We start from the raw sequence: 25965 nt of genomic DNA, 5'->3' as shown, positions 1-25965 counted from the left end.
TTTTTTCCCAATGCTAATGACTGGCAGCTGTGACGTAATCGCTCTTGTCGAAAGCGAAACTAGCTGTGCAGACGACACAAAACACATCTGCTCGCAGTGGCGATAGAATCCAAACTGATTGAATTTTTGTTAAGAGATTTCCTTTTATGTGATTTCGTTTGTAGCTTTTTCACTAATGGGCGGTCCTAACGGCTATAAAAATAGCCGCATACAGAATTTTAATGTCGATTATTTCATTTCGGATTTGCATAATTCATTGAAAGAAACTATCAATATGTTGTAGGGATTCGTTTCTAGCATTCACAAGGACCAATTTGAAGAACTCACTGCGATATTCACCACTTTTCGGAACATTTTTCCCGGACGATTTGTTGTACAGCAGCAGATATTTTGTTCTCTTCCTTAGAACGCAAATCAAATGAGACAGGTTTTTCAATAGTGTACTATTAAAATACTTCAATGCGTTTGCTATACACGTTTAAATTGAAAAATTTCGATTCTATTGGTAGTTAGATTATATAAATCCTTTCACAGATCACTGAGCTATGAGCTTCAAAAATACGAGAAAGGCAAACGCGCCTTATGAATTATCCTCTTTGATACTCGTTTATACCAAACATTTCAGAAAAGTTTAATTTTGAATTATTTGAGACTATGTCACAAAACTGAAAATTTTATCATAAAATTGTGATCATATTTCCGATGGCATGTCGCAAGAATTATGTTGATTCATTAGATACAACAATAGATATTCACGATCAAAAACTTATCACTCTCTCAGAGGGTAAATTTTGAAAAGGCACCCCATAGTAAAGTAAGTCGTATTTCGAAAAATTCGAACAATACTTCACGAAATTTCACGAGAGGTGGTCAATCTCTGTTATACAAACAATTCAAAATTTTGTACGGATTGGGTTAGAGATAGTTATAAGTAGGTAGATATTTTATTAATAATTAAAATAAATACTATGATTAAACATTAGTATGTAAAACAAGAGTAACTAAAACATCTATTATTAATAACGAATCGTATGAACAACAAAGATGAAAGGCCAAAGAGTCATAACACTTGTACTGTAAAATGTTGATGTAATACACAAAAATAAGACTAGTAAACAGGAGGCTATTGTCATTTACGTGAAAACAACTACTATGAACGCTTGTCAACGTTAGCACGATGGCACCGAAAACCATTGGAGAGTCAGCCGAAAAATCCGGCCCAAAAGAACATCGCAAAGGGAGACAAGAAAAATAAAAAGAAAATTCTTTTCAGTGCTACAGATCATCATAAAGAATTAGTTGAATTTTCTCTTGTGTACCAAAAGCATCAGATTTATCAAAATGGAAGTAGACAAAGTTTGCACCGTCACTAATACATTCCATTACGACTCACGCAATGCGAAAATGAAATTAGTAATATAGAACACATCTTTATACTAGAAAGGGTGTCGTTTGGAAATATGCCATGCGAAACAAAGTTGCCACGTATACAGATCAATCTGTATTTTTGTCGTGAATACTTTAGTATGGGGCGCCTTTTGATCGTGATATCTAACACATTTAATTATGACAGTAACCCTGTTTCGCAATGCGAAAAAGAAAATTTTGATATAGAACACATCTTTATACTAGTATGAGTGTCGTCTCGAAATATGCCGTGCGAAACAAGGTTTTTTTTTATTCAATAATATAATGTTTAGGGCACACTGCTTAAACTCTAAGATGCTTCTACTAATTCAACTTAAAAACTTAATACTAGGGTTGCATCATTTGATAATATCATATTCGGGTCGCAGTGGTCGACTTTGGCAGATCCAGCCTTCAGCTGGCGATCGGCAGTGGCCGGTGAATTGAATATTGCAGTCTTCTATATGGCTTTGGTGAATATCTATGCTGGCCGCATTCTTCGGTCCGTGTGGGTCCACGGGAAACACCCCCAGGTTACGAATACCCGGCGGGTGGTCCGCATGCTGTTGATAAACTAGAGCGGCCTTCTGTGGGCGATGATGGTGTTTTTACGGAAGAAAATGAAAAAAAAATATTGCGAAGTAAATATTGCAGAAAACGGAGTAAAAAGGGGATATGGGAATGAAATGACTAAGAACGACAGAGATCTAATTAGTTGACATCGAGATTTTGAAGAGACGGAGAGGGGGGATGCGAAAAGGTTAGTGACAGCAAAAAGATCTTGTTAGTTCCGATGAAGATGGTGGACAGATGAGGAATCGGGATAATCGGCGGAAGTTAGTGTCGAACCTGCAGGTGAAAATTATTCTTAGCCACAGTTGAAACAACGTCGATAAATAGGAGGAATTTTCTAAGCAAGATGTTACAGATTATAACTATCCCGACTCGCCAACACATCCCAAACCGGAACCTCAGGCGGTCTACCTCGGGCCTTGAGGGATTCCAGTAGCTTCGAGCTGGCGTCGCGATACTCTACGCACGACAACACGACATGCCCGATGTCCTGATAACCGTCGCCACTGGTTCAGAGCCCGTTCTCCACGATCCCGATACGCCGGAGATGTGCGTTGCATGTATAGTGTCACGTTCATCCCCTTGAACAAAGGTTTCGTCGATACCTTAGGGATAATGAAGTGTAGCCATCGTCCCAGTTCGTCATTGCTCCATGAAGTTTGCCAACTTTCGAGAGTTTTCTGACGAGAGATACTGAAAAATTCATTGAAGCAGATTGGTCTTTCATAAATATCACCGTCTAATGCGCCCACCTTACCCAATGAGTCTGCCTTTTCATTGCCAATGGAACAATACGAAGGGACCCAGACTAACGATATTGAATAAGACCGTTCAGATAAAGTTCTCAAATGTTCCCGTATTTTCTCCAGGAAATATGGGGGATACTTTTCTGGCTTCATCGTCCGGAGAGCCTCTATTGAGCTAAGACTGTCCGTGACGATAAAGAAATAGCCTTTAGGCAAGGTTTCAATGATCTCAAGGGTGTACTGAATAGCAGCTAATTCTGCGACGTTAACTTAAGCCGGATCACTGAGTTTGAACGAAGCGGTGTTGTTTTGTTTGAAGATACCGAAGCTGTGGACTTGTTGATGTTTGATCCATCAGTATAAAACATCTTTTCACAGTTGACTGTTCTAAATTGATTATTAAAGATATTAGGGACCACTTGTGGGCGTACGTGATCCGGAATTTCACGAATCTCTTCCTTCATGGATGTGTCGAAAAACACAGTAGAATCAAAAGTATCCAAGAAATGAGCACGGTTGGAAGCAAACGAAGAAGGATTGATATTCTGAGCCATGTTATCAAAATACAAATACATAAAACGGGTTTGAGAATTAAGCTCAACTAACCTTCAGAATTTTTCAATCACCATCGGATTCAAGATATCGCATCGGATAAGCAATCGATATGAGAGATCCCAGAATCGGTTTTTCAACGGTAAGACGCCCGCGAGCACTTCGAGACTCATCGTATAAGTCGACTGCATGCAACCTAAGGCAATACGCAAACAACGATACTGAATTCTTTCCAGCTTGATGAAATGAATGTTCGCCACGGATCGGAAGCAGAAGCATCCATATTCCATTACGGACAATATCGTTGTTTGATACAGCCTTATCAGGTCTCCTTTGCGGGCACCCCACCACGATCCAGTTATTGTACGAAGAAAGTTGATTCTCTGTTGGAATTTTCGTTTCAGATACCTAATGTGACATCCCCAGGTGCCTTTGGAGTCGAACCAGACCCCGAGATATTTAAATGTGAAGACCTGAGCTATGGTTCCCTTAGTTGAAGTTGTAGTTGTGCTGGTTCTCGCTTCCTTGAAAATACAATCTGCTCAGTTTTCTCCGTAGAGAACTCGATACCCATTTGAAGAGCCCATGTGGATAAGTTGACAAGAGTATCTTGTAACGGCCCTTGCAGATCGCCAGCTTTGGGTCCTATAATAGACACAACGCTGTCGTCGGCAAGTTGTCTTAGCGTGCAAGATGTGTTGATACATTTATCGATGTCGTTTACGTAAAAATTGTATAAAAGGGGGCTTAAGCATGAGCCCTGACGAAGACCCATGTAACTGAATCGTATTGTCGACAAATCACCATGCGCGAAGTACATGTGTTTCTAAGACAATAGATTATGTAAAAAGTTGTTCAAAACTGGCGAAAGACCATGCTGATGCAGCTTCTCAGGTAGGATGTTTATAGAAACTGAGTCAAATGTCGAGGAAAACTGATGCCATTTGTTCTTTACGAGCAAATGCCATTTCAATTTTTGTTGAGAGCAACGCAAGACAATCGTTCGTTCCTCTGCCCCTGTGGAAACCAAATTGTGTATCTGAAAGCAAATCATTACTTTCAACCCAATTGTCTAGACGAAACAGAATCATTTTTTCGAACAATTTCCGGATACAGGAAAGCATAGCAATCGGCCGATACGAATTGTGATCGGAGGCTGTTTTTCCTGGTTTTTGAATGGCGATCACTTTCACTTGTTTCCAGTCATGTGGAACAATGTTGTCCTCAAGGAACTTTTTGAATAAACTCAACAAGCGCCTTTTGGCGGGGCAGGCAGATTTTTCAACAAGTTGAATTTTATTCTGTCTAATCCCGGGGCTTTATTGTTACATGACAAGAGTGCAAGTGAGAGCTCTACCATCGAAAACGGTGTTTCGTTCGTATTTGGTGTCGCGGCGCGGGTGATCTTCTTTTCCGGAACAGAGTCTGGGCATACTTTTTTAGCGAAATCGAATATCCAGCGGTATCCAGTATTCCTCGGTTTCATTCGTTATGTTATGATTGCGCATTCGTAGCACTGTGTTCCAAAGAGTGCTCATACATGTTTCTTTCGTTAAGCCGTCTATAAACCGACGCCAGTAACCGTGTTTCTTGGCTCTAATCAAGTTCTTAGTTTTAACGTCTAAGGCCGTGTAATTCCGGTAATTATCAGGTGTTTCATTTTTTCTGAATATTTTATACGCGGTGGTTCTCTCCGCGTTTAAATTTGTGCACTCTTTGTCCCACCACGGGTTGGGAGGACGGATGTTAGTTTTTGCGTCGGGTACACGTTTCGGAATTTGTGTCATTTCTCCTGTATTCAAGATTGTCATATTGAAGTTGTAGCAAATAGCATGGCTCATAGCTGATCTGTTATCGTCGTGAAGACAGCCCCATCCCGTACCGTGTGTGTTAAAGTCGCCTAAAACCAACGTCGATGCGAGAAGGAGCTCAATGATATCACTGAGCCGCCGATACCCAACCAAGGCTCTAGGAGGAATGTAGATGGAAGCAATACAAAGGTCCTTACCTTTGATTGTAACATGACATGCGACAGTTCGGACGCGTTTTTAATTTGCTCCAAGAGCCACGGTGCACGAGTTTATTTAATTTGCTCTTTAATCAAAACAGTATTGCTTTTTGTTTATTATTCACTATGACCTGCGAAATTTGTGCTTTGGATACCACCGTCGACTCGGTTATGTCCACGAAAATTTCACGCCACCTGTGTTGGAGTGTCTATTCAGCGGGGTTCACTGCGGAGAAGGGATAGAAGAGTTATTGACGTAAACTCTTGTATACTGCTGTGAGTCCTGTCAAGAGCTTGTTAACGCAAAAATGGACCTAGATAGACTAGTTGAACCACAAAAGCTTCTTGAACGTCAACTCCATTCAAACTCGGAAGTTGTGCATAAACTTTCGATGCAACAAGAAAAGCCAAGCTTAGTTCATGAGGCTATAGATGCCCAAGAAATATTGCTTACGACTATAAGAAATGAATTGATTTCAATAAACAAAAATAGCAGCTTGACCGGCAGTGTTGTTGCCATTAAAAACCATGTCACCTCATTGTTCGATACAGCAATGTCAGAAATGAAGGAAAACGTGTACAATGACTTAAAAAACAGACTTCCGAATTATCATCTGAGTTACGTGATATGAATAACGAGCTAAACCATATCAATCAGCTATCTCTTGATACTGGCCAGCAGCACCATGAACGTAAGTTCGACATTGACCATTGACATTCTTGACGAAATCAAGTCTTTGTCAGCACATTTAGTAGCAGAGAAGAAACCTGTGCAAATACCAGTGCCCAATGCCTCAGGCCTCAGTTTGGCGGCAGAATTATGCAAAGTAGATAATTCTGGAGTGACTACGATGCGCGAGAATCTAGAAGAATACATCAGCAAAAACAAGCTGCAAAAGCTAGGAGTCACAAAAAGCAAAAAAAGTTATTCAAGAATTTGAAAATGAACAAAACTGTAAACAACAGCGGCAACAATTTAAGAAATCATAGTAATTACAATGAGAATTGCAATATTCGTGGCTCATGTTATCCTAGTAATGATCATCTAATACGAAGACAACCCAACAGCATTCTCCTACCAGACAGAGTGTTTCTTACTGCTGCAAAAGACCGCTTTTCTAGGCCGTTAGCAAATAATAGACCAACCATTCAATTCCAAAAAGGTGAGATATTGAATCCATATCCAGCGAATGACTTACGACGATCGCCGCTACGATGCAACACGATGACTCCAAAAAGTGCGTCAGCTACTTTGTACGGCACTCTCAATTCTCAACACTCTTGTTTTCGGCGTCATTGACACACCCCTTAGGAGAAGAAAACGACGACAACTCTATTGATTATAATGCTTATCATTCAAATGCTGCACAATTTAATAAGTCATCATTGGAGGTCATAGTTTATGGCCAGAATTTTAATGGAATGAAAAGTTTGTTGAAAATAACTGAAATTTGTAATAAAATATTAAGTAGTACTAAGTAGTGTCTGATAAGAGATCGGGTGGTAGAGTACTAATTGCTATTTCTACAAAAGTTAATGCTGAGATCATATCCACTAGAAAAATTAAAGAATTCGAGCACGTATGGGTGAAAACTCGTCTGGCAGAGGAAACACATATTTTCTGCTCAGTGTATTTTCCCCCAAACAACACCCGTGAAGAAGTATATGAAAAGTTTTTCCAGATTGCTGAAGAAATCATAACTAACCTTCCTTCCTAACTGAAAGTACACATTTATGGTGACATCAATCAACGTGACATTGACTTTTTCCCAGACTCTGAAAATGAGAGCATCCTACTACCAGTGGTAGGAGAGAATGAAACCCTCCAATATATATTTGATCAAGTTGCATGCTTAGCACTCAGCCAAATTAATCACGTTAAAAATCAGCAAAACTGTTACTTAGATTTTTTACTAACAAATTCACAAGAAGACTTCTGCCTTACCGAATCCCTAACCCCCTTATGGAAAAATGAAAGATTTCACATTGCAATTTGTTCATGAGTATAATAGACCCGATGAATATGAGTATGACGAGGTCTTTCAGTATGACTTGGCAAATTATGATAACATAAAGTTAAAATTAAGTAACATTGATTGGCAAACCATTTTCAGGGTGGCTAATGTTGAAACTTCTGTGGAAATGTTTTATAAGATTTTATTTGATACTATTAATGATCAGGTACCTTTTAAGAGAATCAGACGGCGACTTAACTATAAATATCCAATATGGTATAATTATAACATGAAAAATCTAAAAAATCGAAAACAGAAGGCCCATAAAAAATAAAAAAGAGACAGTAGTAGCGTCAACTTAGGAACTTACTTACAAACTTTTGATCAATTAAATCTGGCAATTAAAATCGCTTCCGAGGAGTACTGTTCAAAAACGGAGAGTGAAATCAAATCTTGCCCGAAGAATTTCTTCAATTACGTAAAAACAAAAATTGAAATCTAATAATTTTCCCTTAAAAATGTTTTTCAAGAGTAAGACTGCTGACAACTCGAAAGATATATGTACACTATTTGCAAATTACTTCCAAGAAACCTGTACTACGTTTTCCGAAGATGATCGAGACCGTGAATATTTTAATTTCTTCCCTGAACATGCTTGTGACATTAATATTCATCACATTAGTGTGCAAGATATTATGCAAGCGCTCAATAAATTAGATTTTTCTATAGGTCCCGGACCTGATGGAATTCCTCCCATATTCATGAAAAAACTATCGTTAGAACTAGACACTCCCTTGTTTTGGCTTTTCAATAAATCACTCATGACCGGTATTTTTCCTAAAATATGGAAGGACTCTTACCAAACCGATTCACAAAAGTGGAAAAAAATCCGATGGGTGTAATTATCGAGGAATTGCAATTATTTCCTGCATTCCTAAACTTTTTGAAGCGATAATCAATGAAAAAATGTTTTATCAAGTGTAACGATGTGTTAGTCACGTAAAGTTATCACTTTATTTTCTGTCGAAATCGTTGTTACTGGCTACACTGGGAGGACTTCGCTGGTATCGAGAGAGGAGAGGCGACACTTGACTGAAGCGGACGTGTAAGCCACGACAACCGGATAGGCAAGGAATTTACAATGGCGACGAGGATGAAAATAGGTAAGAGACTCAAGTTGGAAATAGTTAAGAAACTATAGGGCCAATTAAAGAGTCTAAAAGAATATCTTATCTTCGGATATCGCTTCGGATGAAGTTTTTAGTCAAGCAAATTTAAAAAAAAAAAAAAATGGCTGAATGAACAAAAAAAAAAAAAGAAAAAAAAAAAAAAAACAGCTTCGTGCAAAAATTTTGGATGAAATAGTAATAGCTTCGTGCAAGAGCAGATGAGATAGCTACGTGCTGTGTAAGTACTAGAGCAGAAAATATAGCTTCGTGCAAGAGCAGAGGAAATAGCTACGTGCTGTGTGAGTGCTAGCATACCGGAGTTGCTATGTGCCAGAATAGACATGAGAGAGTAGTACGAAACAAAGCTCTCGCTCGGGGAGAAACTACTATGTGCAAACGAGTTACGCTGTGAAAAAAAAAATACGAGATGCCTCACGCAAATGTTTGTATCTGTGTACAAAAACTTTAGTGTAAAATCATCGGATAGAGTTTAAAAATAATGGGTTGCATACAGGAGAGTTACAAACAGCGAAATTTAAATTAAAAATCATGATCAAATCGTATAGTGTAGTTGAAATAGACAATCATTTATTTTAGTGTCTCAACACCTAGTTTATATAAACTCGTTTCGATTTGTTCTAGATGCGGCAGTGATGCCTCCGTTTAATGCCGGAGATGATCCTAGAAACAACTGGCTCAAATGGAAAAAAGCATTGGAGCGGTTTCTACGAGTTAATAAAATCGAAAATGACGAAGAAAAGTACGATTTGTTGCTAGTTCTCGGAGCAATAGAATTACAATCATACTACGATAAAGTGACAAAATGGGAGTATCATCATCCGGTATCCAACAATAGTGACGAAACGGTTGTATTAAAATACGAATCAGCATTATTATCACTCGACGGATATTTCGCACCTCAACTCAACAAACGTTTTGAGCGTCATGTATTTCGGGCAATGAAACAAGAAAACCAGGAGCGGTTCGAGGAATTCATTTTCCGTCTTCGGGAACAAGCAAACCGTTGCCTATTTGCAGACCTAGATGACTCAATTGTGGACCAGGTTATTGAAGGATGTAGATCACCTGAACTAAGGAAGAAGTTATTGACGGAGGATCTTAATTTACATGATACGACAGTTCTTGGAAAAACCCTGGAAGAAGTACATAAGCAGACGAAAGAATTTGAAAAGCCGTCGACGTCGTACGGATCACCCAGTTTCGAAGGAACAGTGGTACAGAAAATTGAAACTAGCTGGCCAAGAAAACTCGTTACAAATAGTTCACGGAAATGTTATAATTGCAACAAGGCCGGGCACTTAGCAAAAGATGTTGAGAGATGTCCTGCCAGGAAGTCGATTTGCCACACATGTAAAACAGCAGGACACTTTGCAGTATGTTGTAGAAAAAGGAAATATCAACCGCTAACATCACGTAAGCCACCAGATAAAAAAGGGGGAGTTCACGTTATTACATCGGATCAAGATAAACGAAACGGAGTGTTTCTGGTACGTACAAAAGGTGAATCAGATGATGTACTTGTACTACAATTAGGAGGTGTAAACGTTCGGATGCTAGTTGATTCGGGATCTCCAGCAAATATCATCGACTCAAAAACGTACCAGCTATTAAGAAAAGGACAAGCTGAAATAATCAATGATAGAGAACCACATGAGGAAGAATTGAACTTGAAGTCATTCGCTTCAAACAAAAAAATAAATTTTAGCAGAGTGTTTGAAACGGAAGTAAAAACTCCTGAAGAAGATACCGGTATTTGGACACATGTGTTAGTGGCTCCAGAAGGCCAAGTGAACCTTTTGAGCAAAGGTACAGCATTTGCACTTGGAGTATTGAAGATCGGATACAATGTAAACCAAATTGCGATCACTCAAGCAACTGGCATGGATGAATTTCCAAAAGTTCCGAACGTGTTATTAAACATACAAGTAGATAAAACTATTCAGCCAGTTGTGCAGGGCGTTAGAAGATTCCCGATTGCCATGGAAGCAGATGTGGAGGAAGCAATTCATAATCTGCTCAAAAGAAAGATTATTGAAAGAGCTGAAGGCCCATTGACGTGGGTGTCACCTTTGGTACCAATTCGGAAAACTGACGGAAAAATCAGACTGTGTGTTGATATGAGGGCGGCCAATAAGGCGATAATACGAGAAAATTATCCTATGCCAAATATCGACAGTGCAATGGCCACAATAACGAAAGTAGCGAAAATGTCGAAAATTGATCTCGAATCAGCTTACTATCACTTTGAATTACACCCTGATAGTCGGGCTATAACAACGTTTGTAGCCAGGAGTGGTGTTTATCGTTTTTGTAGGCTCATGTTCGGCATAAAATCGGCACCTGAGTTGTTCCAGCGTGAAATGGAAAACGTATTCCGCGGAGTAAAAGGGCTAGTTGTATATATGGATGATCTATTAGTACACGGCGAAACGGAAGAGGCCCATGATACCACACTGCGAGAAGTAATGACTCGTATAGAGACAATGAACATGAAAGTAAACACACAAAAATCGATAATCGGGACAAACAACCTCGATTTTCTTGGATACCACATCTCAGAAAATGGGATTCATATCACCGATGCCAAACTGGAGGCTATACGTAATCTACAACCACCAGTAACCGTTTCGGACCTTAGATCGCTGTTGGGGTTGATCAACTTCTTAGGAAGATTTGTTCCTAACCTATCAGATCTAACTTTCCACATGCGACAGTTACTCGTGAAAGATTGCCGCTTCGTTTGGACAGACAACCATGACAAAGAACTGGCGATAGTGAAACAAATATTAAATAGAGTTGAATCTTTGGCTTTCTTCGATCCACTTGACGAAACGTTACTTGTAACAGATGCGAGTCCATGGGGACTAGGTGCCATCTTGATACAACTTAAAAATGGAATTCCAAGACCGATATTTTGCGCATCAAAAAGTTTGACTACACACGAGAAAAAGTACTGTCAAACAGAAAAGGAGTGTTATGCTATTATCTGGGCTATGGAAAAATTGTTCATGTATCTCTATGGTTTACACTTCACATTGATTACGGATTGTAAGCCTCTAGAATACCTTTTTAACAAAGCGCAATCCAAACCTTCGGCAAGAATAGAACGGTGGATCTTAAGGCTTCAGAGTTTCGATTTTGAAGTCAAATATGAGCCCGGTGAAAACAATCTCGCAGACCCTTTGTCCAGACTGTCAGTGGTCACTAGTACATCTAACGACGAAGCAGACGTATTAGCCTGGTTGTCGGAAGAAATCAAACCGGCAGCTTTATCGATTGAAGAAATCGAAAACGCAACACTACTAGACACGGATTTACAAACGGTGAAGGATGCTATATACTCAGGAGACTGGGATTTAGTGCCGATCGAATACAAAACTACAACTATTCGTAATGAATTGTCTTTATATGGGGAATTACTCCTACGTGGGGATCGCATTGTAATTCCCGGAAGCTTGAGAGAGAAGGTGATTCAAATTGCGCATATGGGACACCAGGGTAGTACCGCAATGAAAGCACAATTACGTGGGAAAATTTGGTTCCCTCTAATGGATAAATCAGTTGACAATGTAGTTCGTAATTGCAAACCGTGCAAAATGACCTCGATTCCAGAGAAACCAAACCCATTAACAAGAAGACTCCCAACCGAACCGTGGCAGGACCTTGCTATAGATTTTAAGGAAGGGTTACCAGATAATGTTTCACTTCTAGTAGTAGTTTGCTACACGAGTCGCTTCGTTCAAATTGAACCAATGAAACCGGCAACTACGCAACGTGTCATTGGTTGTTTACTAAAAATGTTTAGCTATTTCGGTATACCACGTTCGATCACGGCCGATAACGGACCACAGTTTAAAGCAGTAGAGTTTTCGAAATTCTGTAACAGTTATGGGATACATCTAAACCTTTCGACGCCCTATTGGCCAGAACAGAATGGTGCCGTTGAACGGCAAATGCGAAACATTGGAAAACGCTTGAAAATAAGCGCCATACAAGGTACGGACTGGAAAACCGATTTAAACGAGTATCTCATTCTATACCACTCGACCCCTCAGGAAACGACGGGTCTATCACCCGGGCATATGATGTTCGGCCGAGAAATGAGAAATCGAATCCCCTCGATTTACCAACCACCAAAATTGCATTGGGAGGAGGCAAGAGATAAAGACATGATGAACAAGGAGTATCATAAGAAGCATGCCAATCAGAAGCGCCAGGCGAAATATCACAGTCTGCGAATGGGAGATATAGTCTTGATGCGAGATCTGCACACAGGTGCCATGCAGCCGAACTTTAGACCAGAAGAGTATAAGGTGACGCAAATAAACAAAGGAACAATCACTGTTAAATCGGATCGAACGGGAAAAATATATTTGCGAAACAGTAGTCATCTTAAGAAGTTATACGATACACAAGCTGAAGACGATACACAGACACACGAAGGTACCGATGAGTCAACATCGAAAGAAACCGTGGAACCATACACTTATGCGACAAGCGAAGTGGATAAAAATCCTGACAGTGTTACCGACAATGAACCCAGGCCGAAACGAATCTGTAGAACACCCAAAAGATTCACAGATTTTATTCTACAAATTGAAGATGTCTGAGATATTATTTAAATCGTTAAAGTTATGTATTTGATTCAAGAATGAGAATAAAAATCTGAGAACTTCTGTAACATATCCTATTGTCTATAAAAATTGGGAGAGATGTAACGATGTGTTAGTCACGTAAAGTTATCACTTTATTTTCTGTCGAAATCGTTGTTACTGGCTACACTGGGAGGACTTCGCTGGTATCGAGAGAGGAGAGGCGACACTTGACTGAAGCGGACGTGTAAGCCACGACAACCGGATAGGCAAGGAATTTACATCAAGTTAAAAATAGAATCACTAATATGCAGCATGGATTTTTTAAGGGTCGCTCGACTAATACAAATTTACTCGAATTTGTCAATTACTCACTGGCTGCTATGGATAAGGGTAATTACATAGAAGCTCTCTATACTGACTTCAGCAAAGCATTTGATCGCATTGATATACCTATGTTATTATTCAAACTACAAAAATAGGAACTGGTCCTGAACTACTCAAATGGCTTGAGTCGTATCTGACTGATCGTCAGCAAATGGTTCGATTTAAAGGGAGGATATCCAACCATGTCCTAGTAACCTCAGGAGTTCCACAAGGCTCTCATCTAGGCCCTCTCTTATTCATTTTATTTGTAAACGATATATCTCTTATTTTAAAACACATAAAAGTGTTGATTTATGCCGATGACATGAAGCTCTTCCTAGAAATAAAAAGTGATGTAGACAAGGTGGTATTTAAAGATGAAGTGCAAACGTTCCATGTCTGGTGTAACAAAAGCCTTTTGAAACTAAACGTCAGCTATAATTTTTGCGATCCTTACACGATTAAAACATTATATATTGCCTACGTAAGGTCTATACTTGAATATTGTAGCATTGTTTGGTCCCCATTCTCAATCACTCACAAGGAACGTATAGAATCAGTCCAAAAGCAATTCCTATTATTTGTACTCCGTAAATTAGGTTGAGCCAGATTTCCTCTACTATCATACAAAGCTCGTTGCATGCTAATTGACATCCACATATTAGAAGAGCGTCAAGAACAATTAATGGTTTCATTCATACATAACATCCACGGAGAACCCATAAATCATAAAATCATAAAATTGCGATATCGCAGTTTTTGATTTTTGCGATAGTTGATTTAACTAATTTTTTTTATTCAACCTATATGGTTTTTGATTTGCATATATTCAAGAAGTTGAAAAATATGTTGTTTTGGATGCTGTCAAATGCCGGAGACAGTTGAAAGCAAAACAATAATAGCAATGCAAAATCAATAACTTCAAAATGTCAATGAAAACAACATCGATGATTAAAGCGTTTGGTGAAATTGTTTCCATTCGATTTGAGAAATTTATGATTCCATAACAAGTGTTCATCTAACAGCGGTGTTGTGATAACGTTAACCTTAGTTAAGATGAAAAAGATTTGGTGACAAATTAGAAAATGTTAATGAATGATAATCTCGTAAACTTTCAGGTATGCGCAAAAATTTTATGCTTCAAATTCGATCATTGATTTACTTTCAGCAGACTGTTTTACCTTCAGCTGTTTGATACCGATGATGATCATGCATTAGCAATAAAACGCTTTTTGACATGAATTTAATTTATAAAAGTAACAGAAGCGAAGGGTTTCAAACACACAAAACGCGCTGCGATTGAATGGCGCGTTTGAATTGCCGTCGCAAAATTCCAATTCCCAGCGGTTGATGCACCCAAGTTTATATAAATTGACTAATATTATCAGTGCATAACTTTAGTTCAACCGTTTGAAGGCATCATCTTTCAATACTCATTTTAGGTAAATTTAATAATCTCACGGAACAACCGAAATTAGCTCTGCGCCTAATTCGTATTACTGTTTTTGAATTAGTTGATTTTAACAACAAAATTTCCAAAATTACTATAAAATTTGCTGAAAAAAACTCTTATTTTTAGAGAATGTGTTTAGTTGGCGAATATTCTGGACACAAACCAGCAATATTTCAATCCAACACGAAATTCTCGTTGACAACTAATTTCGTTATTAAAATCAGAAAATTTGTTTCTATTTATCTATCACCGTCATTACTGAAGGACAGCACAAAGAAAACAAAAATGAAATTGGTTTTATTAACAAGTTTATTAGCCCAAAACTCATGAGAAGTGTCAAAGCAAAACAATCCATTAAAAATCTAAAAGGGACAGTCTTGTTGATACTGCTTGCAAATTGTTTAGATGTTTTTCGCTTGTGTTACGATATATCCATATATGAATTTCTAAACCGATATGTAAAAATGACGTAAACTGTTAGTGAAAAGTGTATTTATTCAGAATTTGTGCGCATTTGAAGCGATTGTGCGTAATAATGTTTTTACGCGGAATAGTGAAGTGAGTTTCGAATGTTGCACTCTAATTGTGCACGTCAAATGATGTCTTCTAACATTCCAGGCTACGCCGTCCGGTGTAGGGTAACAGAGGTATTTTGGCCCACTTTAAGATTGATTTTATTTTGGCCCACTTTGTAAAAATATCCCCCAAATGTTATAATATCTTTGAAATCCCCTTCCGCAATAGGTAATTTAATGTGATTAGCTTCAAATTGATGCAACATGGGTTACTTAACATCGATAAAATCCGATGAAATTGATAAAGTTTGTTAGGTGGGCCAAAATATATGAAGTGGCCAAAATACCTCTGTTACCCTACTACTTGTATTCGGTTTTTGTTTTCCGAATGCTCGAAGTTTTCAGTGAGAGAGTCGATTTCGCGAAGTCGAATGAAGAAAACAGCGATTTAGAAGTAAAATTTTTAAAGAGAAGTTTATGTTTCGTTTATGTCTTTTTCTCCTATACAACATCGTATTCATACCTGCCAATATAGAATAATAACCGCGACTGCTTCAAATATGTTTTTACTGTTGGCATGAAAGCAATTAAAATGCTTCTAAGAGGGTCAGAAATATTGAAAGTTGTAAAAATCCAGTCCACAACATCAGATAACTTGATAAGACCAGCACCTAGTTCGTTCTCTGGTAGATTTTCAGGGACGCTTGGGGATTTTGTAGTCCCTGGAAGTGGTGGGAATTCCATCTCGGGATTGAGTTTTCCGAGACCAGAAGCTTTTTGCATCGGTGGTTTGTCACGATTCCCGTTAGCTGTAACTTTTCGAAGCCCTTTGGAAGACACCTTCGAACCCGTACTAGGGAGCTTCAGGAATCAGGAATCAGAGATTTGTGCCTTGCCATCAATTTGTTTTTAGCATCATTTTCCCGACATATAAGAAGGAAGGATTGAAAGGAAATGGTAAGGGTTGGACTAGGAGGATGGGAAAAATTGACGACACAAAAACACATAGAAGCAGAAGTAAATTCTGCACCCCTAAGGGATGCCGAACAATCTGCTGAGGATCACATTTAGTGGAAGCAGAAGTAAATTCTGAACCTCTACGAGGTCCCGAACAGTCTGCTGTTAATAAAACCTCCAACCCCCGACAGGATTTAGAGATCTTACAAAAGCGACACCATTCTGCACTCCCGGAAGAATGCAGAACGATTCGCAGTATGTACGAGCAGAAGCAAATTCGGCACCCCCTAAAGGATGCCAAACAATCTGCTAAACCCTATTTAAGGTGAATACAGAAGGGATTCATTCACTCCAGGAAGAATGATGAACCCTTCTGACTATAGCTCCTTACCACATTGGGTGAGAAACGAGAGAATATCCTTCAATTTTAGCTCCGCATACACAGACTCAACCATGTATGGAGAACCAAAAACCCGGATACGTAGCTGCGTCAATGCGGGACAGTTACATATCAGATGATATGAAGTACCATAATCGCATTCACACAAATCACACGAATAATACTCAGCACGTTGAATAGCCATGTGATAATTGAGGTTGCAATGTCCAGTCAGAGCTCTGACCAGAATACTGCAATGATGTTTGGAGAAATGCAGTAGACACTTTGACATTTTCAGATTTAAATCTGGTAGAAATGCTTTTGTCTGAGCGCAAGTTTGCAAGCTGCGCCAGTAGCTGGCATGTTTGAATGCAGCCCAAGAACGAATCTTGTGCTTTATCCAACTAGTTGAAAGTGGTAAAGCTGGTTCAGGACCAACGAAATCATTCGTTGCACCAGCTCTAGCCAACTCATCAGCCCATTCATTTCCAGTAATACCAGAATGGCCGGGTACCCATAAAAAGTAAACAGCATTTGAAATTCTGAGGTCTTCAATTTGAGTTCGACATGCGATCACTAGATTCGACCGTGAGTCATTCGAACTGAGTGCTTTTAATGCTGCCTGACTGTCGGAACAAAAATAAATTCGTTTACCACAGATCCTCTGCTGAAATGCCGATTGTACTCCACACAGAATCGCGTAGATTTCTGTTTGGAACACAGTACAGTATCTACCAAGTGAATGAGACTGCTCCATTCTCATTTCACGACAGTAGACACCAGCACCAGCACGACCATTCAACAAAGAACCGTCCGTATAACAAACTATGTGTTCATCAAGTTGTCGTTCCAGACAACCAGACAACCATTCCTCACGAAGAGGATAGCTCACATTGAATGTTTTGAAAGGAAAACTGCACGTGAGAGTTAGGTCACTAGGAGCGAGTAGATACTCATCCCACGTAACCATTTGAGACCACAAGCGAGTGTGGCTGGTAGCATAATCTAATGGGTTACTGTTCCAAAGCCCTGTAACCTTAAGACGGTATGCACAAGATAATGCTTTTTGTTTTAGGAATACATGTAGTGGTTTAATTCACAGTAGCGCCTCTAGAGCAGCAGTAGGAGTTGTCGTGAATGCTCCTGTCATCGCCATTAGGACCATCTTTTGGAGAGGATTTAGCTTTGACTGAACTGTCGCGACTTCTCCTTTCTGCCACCATACAAGACATCCATATGCTAAAATTGGTCTAACAATATATCTGGATTTGAGTCCCCATGATTTTCCAAAAGCTCGTCTGCATTGGCCGAAAGCCATGCAAGCTCTTTTAATCCTGAAGTCAATGTGAGCAGACCAATTGAGTTTTGAGTCAAGAATAACCCCGACGTATTTAACTTGATCGACCACAGTGACCTCTGAACCAAAGAACTGCAACGGACGAGCTCCTGCGATTATCCTACGATGAGTGAAAAGCACCATTGATGTTTTGCCCGGATTTACAGATAATCCAACCTGACAACACCATTGTTGAACAGATCGCAGGGCTTGTTGCATTAAATCAAAGAGATTGTTAATGCTTATACCGATCATCAATATATGATAATCGTCGGCAAAACCATAAGTCGGAAATCCAAGGTTATTAAGTTTCCTTAACAAACCATCAGCGACTAGGTTCCATAAATGTGGGGATAGTACACCACCTGGAGGACACCAGGGAGAACTGGAATATATCCAGTCGCAAAACTAAAAGTAAGTATTTTCTTCAAAACATGTTTGAAATGTTCATATCCTTTCTGCAGTAACACCGGGAAAACTCCATCCTTTCCAGGAGACTTGTACGAAGCAAAACTCTCAACTGCCCATTTGACCGATTCAATCGTCACAACGCTTCGAGCAAGGGCCCAATAATCGTTACTACCTGAAAATGTTTCGGGAAGAGCTGTCGGTGATGGATCTATACATCCTGGAAAGTGAGTGTTAAAAAGTACGGGTGTGCAATGTCAGAGACATAACTGGATGTCGTGAATACGAATATGACACACTTTGTTTATGCTTCCGAATTCGAATTGGTGGTTGATCAATTGTTTGAATTGTGCAACTTTCCCCTCTTGCATTACTAGAAATTTACCCTCTTGCATTACTAGAAATTTATAGTTCTTTATAATAAAATAATGGTGACTCTGAAAAGAACTTTTTATGAAAGCGTTCGTGATGGAGAGTGACGAGTTGAGTTAGTTCAGCACGCAGACTCTGAATTCTAAACCCATATTCCGGAACTAGAATGGGTTGTATAGAGTACAGTAAAGTAAATTTCCGCATAATTCTTTAGGAGTATTATTATGGTTCTAAAAAGAACCGAATAGAAGAAGTCTGGAATAAAGAACTGGACCCTGAGTTCAAGAACTAAATTTAGAATCAATAACAGACTCAGAATCCAGTTTCAATTCTAGAACTGCAATTTCAGTTCCAAAATACAGTTCCAGAATCCAGTTTCAGCACGCAGGCTCTGAATTCTAAACCTATATTGCGGAACTAAAATCTGAAACTTGAACGTCCCCGTTACGACTACCGAAAAGCAAATAAGAGTTGCGACCTGAGCGTTTGAGGTTTTAACCACGCAGAAGGTGCACTCTCCTTCGCTGCTGGTTGAAGGTTTAACTCTCACGACCAGAGATGCCAGGTAAAAAATTCAAATATTTGCAGACAGGGTCTGTAAATCTGAAAAAAAATCTGCAGTCAGCAAGTATGTCTTGCTGGCAGCAATTTCTCTATAAAGTATGACACGCAAAACACGCAGAAGGTGCACTCTCCGTCGCTGCTGGTTGATTAAATCATTCCCACGACGTCTAATTCCATCCAACGCACAAGAAGAAATGATCGATTTTCGACCACGAGGGAACCGTACGCATTCAGATGAAGATATGTGCCTGACTACCTCAAAATCGTCGTCCTTGCGCGAAAAAGCCAAGTAAATGTGAAGAGTTTTCCGCGTTGTTTTCAAAGTTTTAGAAAACTTAACTTTTGAGTTATCTGTGGTTATTTCACAATGTTCAAAATATTATCCTAAATTCCTAATCATATTTTTGATGAAATGGTGAAAGACTTATGTTGCTGCCGTTATTACAAGTCGAGATATTCACGATTAAGTTCTGCCCATTTTTCCATATGGCTAATTTTGAAAAGGCACCCCATAGTAAAGTAAGTCGTATTCACGACAAAAAATACAATATTCGTAATACGTAAAAAAAAATAAAAAATCTAAAAAAATTTGAACTAACTAAATATATATTTGCTTACAAAGCGGACTTTATGTGTGAAATACATAACATTTTGAACTCCACCAATGTCGTCGCGCGTTTGATTTTTCTTGGCATCGAATTGAAAAAACTTATTCCCCTGTACAATAATGAGTTATGCGATCTGGCTAACAGAAAGCGTGGTGTTCTAGCATCAGATGCGTTTCTAATAGTGTACCTATGTAAATCAGTTCCTTTTTCAATTCGATCACACGAAAATCGCGGCAGCATGCCATTTAAGATCTTGAAAATAAATACCATGGTTAAGTAGTAAATTCTCTGTTTCACTGAAAGCCATTGTAATGCGTTCAGTAGAAAATCTGAGGAGGTATATCTACTACATTTTACAATTAATCGCATGATCTTATTTTGCAGTCGCTGGAATCTCAAGATTTGTGTGTTATTAGTAAGAAACAGAATGGATCGGCAAAAGTCAATGTGTGGTGAAATGACTGGTTTATACAAAAGAATCTTACTATGGGTCGTTAAATCATTTTTCAAACGACATAATACACCATAATTTTTGGCAATCTTCTTGATGACATTATTGATATGAGATTTGAATGTTAACTTTTCGTCAATTATGACTCCAAGATACTTCATTTTTCTAACGCGATCAATAGTTTCACCATCGATTTCCACATTGGCGTCATGACCGGTGCTAACAGAAGAAATAACTATATATTTAGTTTTCGCGACGTTTAGTATCAGTTGCTTAAATTTTAACCATCGAACCAGCAAACCTAGATCCTCGTTTAAATGTGCGACAGCTTCATTGACATCTTTAGCCGTAATGAACAGAACAGTATCATCAGCAAACAAATTAATATCACAGAAACGTAAGACTCGTTTCATATCATTGATATACATAATAAATAGAATAGGACCTAGCACACTTCTCTGAGGCACACCAAGTGAATTACCGAGGGAACTAGACACTACATTTACCAAATCCAGTAGATCGTGTTCGATAACATGAAAGCAATCCTGTATAACTTTTGAGTTTACATTGTCAATACCAGTCGATTTTCCCAAATTAAAACAAATATTTGTTCATCAAGTTGTCGTTCCAGACAACCAGACAACCATTCCTCACGAAGAGGATAGCTCACATTGAATGTTTTGAAAGGAAAACTGCACGTGAGAGTTAGGTCACTAGGAGCGAGTAGATACTCATCCCACGTAACCATTTGAGACCACAAGCGAGTGTGGCTGGTAGCATAATCTAATGGGTTACTGTTCCAAAGCCCTGTAACCTTAAGACGGTATGCACAAGATAATGCTTTTTGTTTTAGGAATACATGTAGTGGTTTAATTCACAGTAGCGCCTCTAGAGCAGCAGTAGGAGTTGTCGTGAATGCTCCTGTCATCGCCATTAGGACCATCTTTTGGAGAGGATTTAGCTTTGACTGAACTGTCGCGACTTCTCCTTTCTGCCACCATACAAGACATCCATATGCTAAAATTGGTCTAACAATATATCTGGATTTGAGTCCCCATGATTTTCCAAAAGCTCGTCTGCATTGGCCGAAAGCCATGCAAGCTCTTTTAATCCTGAAGTCAATGTGAGCAGACCAATTGAGTTTTGAGTCAAGAATAACCCCGACGTATTTAACTTGATCGACCACAGTGACCTCTGAACCAAAGAACTGCAACGGACGAGCTCCTGCGATTATCCTACGATGAGTGAAAAGCACCATTGATGTTTTGCCCGGATTTACAGATAATCCAACCTGACAACACCATTGTTGAACAGATCGCAGGGCTTGTTGCATTAAATCAAAGAGATTGTTAATGCTTATACCGATCATCAATATATGATAATCGTCGGCAAAACCATAAGTCGGAAATCCAAGGTTATTAAGTTTCCTTAACAAACCATCAGCGACTAGGTTCCATAAATGTGGGGATAGTACACCACCTGGAGGACACCAGGGAGAACTGGAATATATCCAGTCGCAAAACTAAAAGTAAGTATTTTCTTCAAAACATGTTTGAAATGTTCATATCCTTTCTGCAGTAACACCGGGAAAACTCCATCCTTTCCAGGAGACTTGTACGAAGCAAAACTCTCAACTGCCCATTTGACCGATTCAATCGTCACAACGCTTCGAGCAAGGGCCCAATAATCGTTACTACCTGAAAATGTTTCGAGAAGAGCTGTCGGTGATGGATCTATACATCCTGGAAAGTGAGTGTTAAAAAGTACGGGTGTGCAATGTCAGAGACATAACTGGATGTCGTGAATACGAATATGACACACTTTGTTTATGCTTCCGAATTCGAATTGGTGGTTGATCAATTGTTTGAATTGTGCAACTTTCCCCTCTTGCATTACTAGAAATTTACCCTCTTGCATTACTAGAAATTTATAGTTCTTTATAATAAAATAATGGTGACTCTGAAAAGAACTTTTTATGAAAGCGTTCGTGATGGAGAGTGACGAGTTGAGTTAGTTCAGCACGCAGACTCTGAATTCTAAACCCATATTCCGGAACTAGAATGGGTTGTATAGAGTACAGTAAAGTAAATTTCCGCATAATTCTTTAGGAGTATTATTATGGTTCTAAAAAGAACCGAATAGAAGAAGTCTGGAATAAAGAACTGGACCCTGAGTTCAAGAACTAAATTTAGAATCAATAACAGACTCAGAATCCAGTTTCAATTCTAGAACTGCAATTTCAGTTCCAAAATACAGTTCCAGAATCCAGTTTCAGCACGCAGGCTCTGAATTCTAAACCTATATTGCGGAACTAAAATCTGAAACTTGAACGTCCCCGTTACGACTACCGAAAAGCAAATAAGAGTTGCGACCTGAGCGTTTGAGGTTTTAACCACGCAGAAGGTGCACTCTCCTTCGCTGCTGGTTGAAGGTTTAACTCTCACGACCAGAGATGCCAGGTAAAAAATTCAAATATTTGCAGACAGGGTCTGTAAATCTGAAAAAAAATCTGCAGTCAGCAAGTATGTCTTGCTGGCAGCAATTTCTCTATAAAGTATGACACGCAAAACACGCAGAAGGTGCACTCTCCGTCGCTGCTGGTTGATTAAATCATTCCCACGACGTCTAATTCCATCCAACGCACAAGAAGAAATGATCGATTTTCGACCACGAGGGAACCGTACGCATTCAGATGAAGATATGTGCCTGACTACCTCAAAATCGTCGTCCTTGCGCGAAAAAGCCAAGTAAATGTGAAGAGTTTTCCGCGTTGTTTTCAAAGTTTTAGAAAACTTAACTTTTGAGTTATCTGTGGTTATTTCACAATGTTCAAAATATTATCCTAAATTCCTAATCATATTTTTGATGAAATGGTGAAAGACTTATGTTGCTGCCGTTATTACAAGTCGAGATATTCACGATTAAGTTCTGCCCATTTTTCCATATGGCTAATTTTGAAAAGGCACCCCATAGTAAAGTAAGTCGTATTCACGACAAAAAATACAATATTCGTAATACGTAAAAAAAAATAAAAAATCTAAAAAAATTTGAACTAACTAAATATATATTTGCTTACAAAGCGGACTTTATGTGTGAAATACATAACATTTTGAACTCCACCAATGTCGTCGCGCGTTTGATTTTTCTTGGCATCGAATTGAAAAAACTTATTCCCCTGTACAATAATGAGTTATGCGATCTGGCTAACAGAAAGCGTGGTGTTCTAGCATCAGATGCGTTTCTAATAGTGTACCTATGTAAATCAGTTCCTTTTTCAATTCGATCACACGAAAATCGCGGCAGCATGCCATTTAAGATCTTGAAAATAAATACCATGGTTAAGTAGTAAATTCTCTGTTTCACTGAAAGCCATTGTAATGCGTTCAGTAGAAAATCTGAGGAGGTATATCTACTACATTTTACAATTAATCGCATGATCTTATTTTGCAGTCGCTGGAATCTCAAGATTTGTGTGTTATTAGTAAGAAACAGAATGGATCGGCAAAAGTCAATGTGTGGTGAAATGACTGGTTTATACAAAAGAATCTTACTATGGGTCGTTAAATCATTTTTCAAACGACATAATACACCATAATTTTTGGCAATCTTCTTGATGACATTATTGATATGAGATTTGAATGTTAACTTTTCGTCAATTATGACTCCAAGATACTTCATTTTTCTAACGCGATCAATAGTTTCACCATCGATTTCCACATTGGCGTCATGACCGGTGCTAACAGAAGAAATAACTATATATTTAGTTTTCGCGACGTTTAGTATCAGTTGCTTAAATTTTAACCATCGAACCAGCAAACCTAGATCCTCGTTTAAATGTGCGACAGCTTCATTGACATCTTTAGCCGTAATGAACAGAACAGTATCATCAGCAAACAAATTAATATCACAGAAACGTAAGACTCGTTTCATATCATTGATATACATAATAAATAGAATAGGACCTAGCACACTTCTCTGAGGCACACCAAGTGAATTACCGAGGGAACTAGACACTACATTTACCAAATCCAGTAGATCGTGTTCGATAACATGAAAGCAATCCTGTATAACTTTTGAGTTTACATTGTCAATACCAGTCGATTTTCCCAAATTAAAACAAATATTTTTCAATTGTTGAGAAGTTATTGGTTGAAATTCATCAAGTCTACAATAGTTATTCATCGGCTGTGTTATTTCAACAGGCTCACCTACCAATTCAATACTTTGATTGATCTGCTGAACACTATTTATGAAATAACTGTTGAACTTTCCAGATATAATTTGTTCTGTGTGTTCTCCTATACCGTCAAAAGTTATGCTTTTCGATGCACTATGTGTAGGCTTGATAAGCTGTTTGAGAATTTTCCATAACTCTCTACTGTTTTGTTGATTTTAATCGATTCTCCTCTGTATGTATTCATATCTAGTCTTCTTCAGGGCCCGTGAATAAATATTTCGTGCTTGTGTATATCTACTCCAGTAACTATCATTGTTAGTTCTACAGAATCTCTTGTACTGTTTATCCCTCTCCCGTTTTAACCGTAAGAGGTCTATTGAGTACCAACTACTCGAGCTGTTCAAACTAACATACTTTTCAATTACTAATTCATTAGTACACTTTTTCAGTATGTCAGTAAGAATAGATGCCCTGTGATCCAAATTTCCAGTCAACTGTGTACAACCCAAGCTTCTTGGTACAAGTCGGGATAGGGTTTGCTTTGAATAGTTTTTCCTACACTTGATTTTCACCGTATTTTCCTCATTTCTGGGGCTACTCGTTACGGAAATTGCAATTGTCTCATGATCTGAAATCTTGCAATCGGATTCCATATTTCAATAAACACCGTCGAAATTGGAATACACGTGATCTATCAATGTTTTACTGTATCTCGAAATTCTTGTAAATTCATTCACAGTTTGCTTCAAATTGAAGAATTCTGCTAACTGTTTCAATTGATTCGAACCTTGATCACTGAATAAATCAATATTAAGGCCATCGTCCAAGTACCATGCGCGCGGGTGGTTTTAGGAAATTTTCGATGGAAATTTCGAAAAATTTGACAAAACCAAAAACATACAGACCTTTGAAATACTTTTATCTATCTACAGGGTGAAAATGACTGGAAAATTCGGAGGATTTTACGAGTCTTATCAAAAATAGCGCTGAAAAAATGAGCTTTTTTTGTAATTTTTCACAATTATTTGAAAAAATAATTCGATGGAATGAAATTTTTTTTTCAAAAAAAACCTCATGCTGGCAACAAGGATCACATTCGGACACATTTTTGGAAAACCTTTTCACGCTTTTCATGGAAAATCAACGAATTTCATATAACCGATTTCGTGGAAATTTTTGAAATTCGTGGATTTTCTATGAAAAGCGTGAAAAGGTTTTCCAAAAATGTGTCCGAATGTAATCTGTGTATCCATAATAAAGTTTATTCGAAAAAAAAAGTTTATGTCATCGCTTTATTTTTCCAGATAATTGTGAAAGATCACAAAAACACTCATTTTTTAGAGCTATTTTTGATAA

The 25965-nt window shown here is 38.5% G+C and overlaps 2 protein-coding genes across 13 annotated transcripts in view; both read left to right on the top strand.

Moving 5' to 3' along the window:
• The window catches only part of LOC131438020 (dystrophin, isoforms A/C/F/G/H), a 1278256-nt gene that overhangs the window by 924010 nt on the left and 328281 nt on the right, over positions 1-25965 (top strand). The window lies entirely within an intron of this gene.
• On the top strand, positions 796-25756 carry LOC131438023 (uncharacterized protein K02A2.6-like). Its single transcript, XM_058607796.1, has 2 exons — positions 796-8404; positions 9053-25756. Exons 1-2 carry the CDS (start codon positions 8383-8385, stop codon positions 13039-13041), a joined length of 4011 nt encoding a protein of 1336 aa, XP_058463779.1. The 5' UTR covers positions 796-8382; the 3' UTR covers positions 13042-25756.

The sequence above is a fragment of the Malaya genurostris genome, chromosome 3, assembly GCF_030247185.1.
Source record: "Malaya genurostris strain Urasoe2022 chromosome 3, Malgen_1.1, whole genome shotgun sequence".
Classification (NCBI taxonomy): Eukaryota; Metazoa; Arthropoda; class Insecta; order Diptera; family Culicidae; genus Malaya; species Malaya genurostris.
Note: the sequence above shows the minus strand (reverse complement) of the source record. Positions and strands in the feature narration are given on the sequence as shown.

Coding starts and splice junctions, on each gene's coding strand:
- LOC131438023 (XM_058607796.1), top strand. CDS start 8,383: ATGGCGACGAGGATGAAAATAG. Junction 8,405..9,052: donor GGCGACGAGGATGAAAATAG/GTAAGAGACTCA, acceptor GATTTGTTCTAG/ATGCGGCAGTGATGCCTCCG.